The sequence below is a fragment of the Pinus tabuliformis genome, chromosome 9 (genome assembly GCF_031772625.1).
Source record: "Pinus tabuliformis cultivar Carrire ecotype Pingquan chromosome 9, CPIR1, whole genome shotgun sequence".
Lineage (NCBI taxonomy): Eukaryota > Viridiplantae > Streptophyta > Pinopsida > Pinales > Pinaceae > Pinus > Pinus tabuliformis.
The window spans coordinates 1,962,896,345-1,962,902,003 of NC_142307.1; the positions used below are offsets into that span (position 1 = coordinate 1,962,896,345).

Sequence of the window (5,659 nt, forward strand, 5' to 3'; positions counted from 1 at the left end):
ATGCCATCCACAAATATGGAGAAGCATCCCTTTGGTTTCCTTTGAAAAAAACCAAAACAAAATCTTACAGGTAAATCTGTTTCATTGTCATGGCCTCAATGCCCATAGTTGATGAAGACACTCAGGTCCAAAGATTAATTTATTTGCATGGCAACTGAAGGGCAGAACAACACAGATAATATTGCTTGGGTAAATTTAAAACAAATGTTCCAGAAAGTGTAATATCTCATTGCAAACAAAAGACATTGTTGACAAATAAAACTTGCCATTTAGGAAAGGGATGTTCATCTTCAAGCTAAAACAAAATAATCAATTTAGTGCTTGGATAATTTCAGAATCATGTAAATCATATCAGTTATTGTAAACATTGTTGGATAGTAATCTTTACAAATCCATAACTCCTCTTACTAGCATTGATAAAAGAAATGAGATTACAATAATCAAAGACTGAAGCAAGAAATGGTAGCGTCCAAATTTAATTCACTGCAGATCACAATGTTTAGCAGTACAACATGAGACCAAACAATAAATACTGCACCTGAATTTTACTAAGGCTCTCTAAATTTTTTTCAATTCCCTATCCATCTTCTGGGATATCCAGCCAAAATATCCTGACCAGAACAGTTTAGATGGAATTGCAACTTTAACAAAATCCCTTTCAATGAATTTGGCTAACCACCATCACAACAGTAAAGACATGCTACAAAATCAAATATATATAATTTCTGACATACCCCAAAAATCCTTCTCTTGAAAGATTTTACTGGATCGAGCTGTGTGCAACCCAGTGCTGGTGTTCATACTGGTAATGCTCCTCCAGTGGACTGAAGAGTCCAGTTCAAATATCAATCCAGACAAACTGTAGAAGTATCATTGAAAATCAAACTGCACATCAACATGCATAAACCTTCTCATAAGACTCACGATAGAAGAGGTAAATCTTGCCAGAGTTGCACATTCATCCCGACTCTTTGTCTCGGAGACAAAACCATGGATAATAAGCCGCTTGAGACTAGGGCATCTTTCAAGCAACCCTCCTATCCATTGGGCAAACAAATCATTAATCACTGTTGATCCCAACTTCAGCACAACCACATTTTCCAGCAATGATGACCCTCTTAAGACATGTTGAAGCAGCCCATCTCTCAGATCATAACTCAGAGAGAGATGGTTTAGTTTAGGAAAGCATACTGCTATGGTTTCCAAATCCATTACCTCATCCTCTGAGTCAAACACTATACCCCAAAGTCTTAATCTTCTCAGCTTAGTAGCTCTTGAGATCATCTGGTAGAACTTTGGCCACATGATGGTGAAGTCACTTACATCCACTACCTCTAAGAGATCAGTGGTCTCCCCAATATCAAGATGAATTATACTCACATCATCCATCCTGAGGTGTTTAAGGCTCCCCTTGCTTATCAGCTCAAAAAGCTCAACTGTTGAATCCTTCAAATGAAGGCTTTCTAAATTATCTGCTTCGAGAACAAATTTATCCAAGCTTATTTCTTCTACATATAGCTTTTTCAAACTTGGACTAGTCAACTCCATCACTGCTTGAGAATCAGACATGGCGATTTCTGGGTTTATGAGTGAAAAGGACTCAAGCTTAGGGCATGCAGTCAACAAAAGGCTCAAATCCAATGCAGAAATATTCACACTGTGAAGAGTGAGAGATTTTAAACATGGAAATCGTTGGTAGCTTGGATCCACACCAGAAATCGAAGTGTATCCTGAAACTAGAACCTCCAATTTTTGCCTTCCACACTTCTCAAAGATATTCACATTAGGATTTGTATGCATCATATACAAGAGACTGCGCAAGGTCTCTCTTGTATACATAAGCCAGGCAATGACTGAAGCTGCTGAAAATTCGTCTGTATCGCCCATGCAAATGCAAAGATTCTGTAATCCTGTTGTCTGAAAAATTGTTTGGGTAATAAGAATTTCCAACCTGCTTGTTGTAAGTTCACGGTACATGGGCCAGTCGGATAAATTGAATGAAAGGGTGTGCAAATGTTTTCTCGTTGCTTCTCTCCATTTTCTGCAAGTCGCGGAAGCTATCATAACATCCCTAGCAGCAGCAAGATGAGAGAGTATAATCCCTATTACCTCAACAGGAAGGGATTCCATAGTTCCCCCCCGCGCTAACGTCAATCTGCAAACCACAAACATATGAAAACCTAGGGGCGATCAAAAGAGAAAACCCTAGAATATTCTCAGTACTGAATACAGATCAGAGAAAAGACAAGTGCATGGATTTCCACACATATATTTACTTGGGCAATTTTCAAAATTTATAATAAACACACCCAAAAACTCCACATCTCCCATCCCAAACACATTAATCTGTAAATCATAAAGCATGTGAGAACCTGGGGCTCAGTGAGGGAAAGCCCAGACGACTCAGTGCTGAATACAAAATTACAAATCAGAGAAATCAGAAAGTGTGTAGATTTTTACACGTGTATATGCAAATCAGAGAAATCAGAAAGCGTGTGGAATTTTACAGATGTATTTGCTGAGAGAATTTCCAAAATTTACAACAAATGCACACAAGAGAAATCACAAAGTGCATGGATTTCTCCGCATACTATTGAATCGGGCAAATTTCTAAAACTGCAACAAAAGCACCCAAAATCTTCATACCCACATCATAAATATCTCGATCTTTTCTGGGTTTCTATATTGTTGTTTGGACAAAAGATCCAGGGAATCCAATCATAAATTATGCATCATCAAATCACATCTAATTAGTTTTTTGAGTTTAATTAAGGACATAATAACAAGGTCGGAGGGATTCAAATAAACCAGAAGAACTACAACGATTTGCAGGTGTCAATGCAAGTGAGTTCCTAAATGGAAAACCACAATATTTCGAATTGGGTATCAATGAATGCATCACATCTTGAAGAAAACATCTACATTGTGCAGGATCCAACCATGAAAATGAATGGATGTCTAAAGAGAGAAGAAAATAAATCCCAATATCTGTGCAGGATCTTACCTTAAAAATGAAGGTAAATCCAGAGAGAGCCGAAGTCAGGAGATGGGTTCCAAGCTCTGGAACAACCATCATGAGATTCCATTGTCCAGGGATCCAACCAGCGAACTGATAGTATTTGCCCACCAATTCAGAGAGAACCTCAGCGAATTTTATATATATCACAAGAAAACCAATTAGGATTAAAGAAATTAAAGGGGATGGAAAAGGAAACATCCCATACGCAGAGGCAGGCCGTCATCATCGTTTCCAACAATTTTTCCTATTTTATTTAACAGCTATTTGGAGTCGTAGGGAGGAATCATCGGAGCCACCAAGGCAACCCAACTTTCTAAAACTTCATTTCTTTGACTTGTTTTTTATTTTCATTTAACCAGATTCCACGTGGAAAATACAGCCATCATTTCGTTTTCGTTTAATCTCTGAGAGCCCATATGGAAAATACATTCATTATTTTCTATTTTAATTTTATTTTCACCAAATTAGAACTTGCACTAAAATCAAATATTTTGCTTATTACACAGGACGAAAAGGTGTTTTTTATAATTTTCCCCAAAATAATAAATTTATATTTTTTAAGAAATAATAAAATTGTATTTTCAAAATTTTAGTGAATTATATTTTTTAAGAAATAATAAATTTATATTTTCAAAATTATAGCGATAGAGTTTAGTAAGCAAAGTTAAAAAAAAAAAAATTAAAATTAATGATTAATAAGTTTAATGTTTGTCTTTTTATAATTTAATTTTAAGTTCATAGCCAAGGTATATGAAACTTGTTTGTGGATTAAGTTGAAAGTTTAAATACAAATATTTTTATTTAAATGTAAATATTTATTTTTATTCTTGTAATACCATATTTTAGGTATTTTTCATTTCAAATATCTTACTTCATCTAGTATGAGATCTTTGGATTATTTATCTTTACCTCTTTTTTTGTTGGGTCGTCTTTCTCTCGAACGTCCCCTTTGATTACCACTGACTCAGACTCTATACATTCAGCCAAATCCTCACTTTTACCAGAACAACCACCCATCCCCCCGATCCTTTCTCTGCCCCCTGTGCTAGAGTTTCTGCCTCCACCACCCCTGGCACCTATGAGGAACACTGGACATTTGACATCCCCAACATGCCCTTCTAATCTGGCATTGCCCGAGAATACTCCAGCCCTTGACAACTTGACTTCCTATGAATCACCACACTCCCTCGGATCACCTATACTCTCCCCCAGGAACTCGATTGATAGCGACATTGAATTCTTGCTTTCTAACCCAACCCTCGACCTGAAATCATTAACTATTCTTCGGGAGCACCTACAGACTTCTCTAAAGATTAGCCCTAACTCTGCACTAACATTACTGTGAGATGCAAGAATAATTGGGACAGTAGATATTTTTGTGGGAGGCCCAAGGTCATGCCATTTTCTTTTGTCAATTCTTCCTCCCTCTCTATTAGCTCCACCTTTGAACCTTGGGCCCTTAGAGCAACGCAGCCCGACCTCCAGGCGACATGACCCTCTGCCTTTCCCTTAATATGCGGGGTTTGGGGGACTCACTTAAATACCTTGCCTTCAGTGATCTCTTTACTTTTGTTAATCCACACATCATTCTACTATAAGAATCCATGACCAATGCTCAGAAAGTGTTAGAGTACTTTAGGAAAATGCTACCTGATTGGCATATGGTGATTGTTGACTATCTTGGTCTCTTGTATCGTTGTTTCGCTGGTATACTACGCTCAGATAGACTGGGGACTGGTGGGACGTTTCTGCATACTAAATCTAAATGCCCTGTATCAGGACCGCGATACATTTTGGGATAGATTGGAGGCTGTTGATATCCTCAAAATTGGATCCCTCATTGTGGCTGGAGATTTTAATGGCACCATTGTGCAGGAAGAATGTTGGGGCTCGACATGCAGAATGGATCCCCTTGCTGATAGACTAAATTTGATTTCTGTGATAATAACCTGGTGTACATTAGACCCCAAAAAATGGTTCCCACCTGGAACAATGGTAGGGCTGGAACACAACACATTGCCAAACGCCTTGATAGATTCCTCATACATGAAGATCTGCTGGAGAGAATGGGTCTACTTCAATCGGAGGTCTTGAAAACATACATTTCCGACCATCTACCCATCACTTTATTATGGAGAAGGGAGGAGTCTTGATTGGGCATGCCCTTCAAATTCAACTGTATCTGACTAGAAGATGTTGATTTTATTTCCTTGATTTGGGATTTCTAGACTCAATACAGGGCAACAGACATTTCCCCCATGCAGGCTATTTTTGGGAATCTACACGCATTAAAAAAGGAGGTAAGGGAGTGGGAACACAAAAAGAAAAATAATTTGATTAAGGAGCTTGCTGACATTAAAAGCGAGCTGGAAAGACTGGCTTATATTCTAGATGTGGGGAACCCTACCACAGAACTCATTAATAATATCAAAGACCTGGAGGCGAAGAAACAAAAAATCTTACATGTACAGGAAGTCACTTGGAGGTTGAAGAGTAGGGCACTGTGGTTAAAAGAGGGGGACAGGAACACCAAATTCTTCACAATATAGGCCAATTATTGAAGACATGTTAATACCATTTGGGGAATTAAGGACTCTAGTGGTAGCATGGTACATACTCTACCAGAGATTCAACAGGCGG

The 5,659-nt window shown here is 38.0% G+C and overlaps 1 protein-coding gene across 1 annotated transcript; it reads right to left on the reverse strand.

The window, feature by feature from the left end:
• Positions 1 to 448: 448 nt before the first annotated feature.
• Positions 449 to 3,333, reverse strand: LOC149156845 (F-box/LRR-repeat protein At1g67190-like). Its single transcript, XM_089438678.1, has 2 exons — positions 3,005 to 3,333; positions 449 to 2,155 (listed from the first exon to the last, which is right to left on the reverse strand). Exon 2 carries the CDS (start codon positions 2,128 to 2,130, stop codon positions 871 to 873), a length of 1,260 nt encoding a protein of 419 aa, XP_089294804.1. The 5' UTR covers positions 2,131 to 2,155; positions 3,005 to 3,333; the 3' UTR covers positions 449 to 870.
• Positions 3,334 to 5,659: the final 2,326 nt, after the last annotated feature.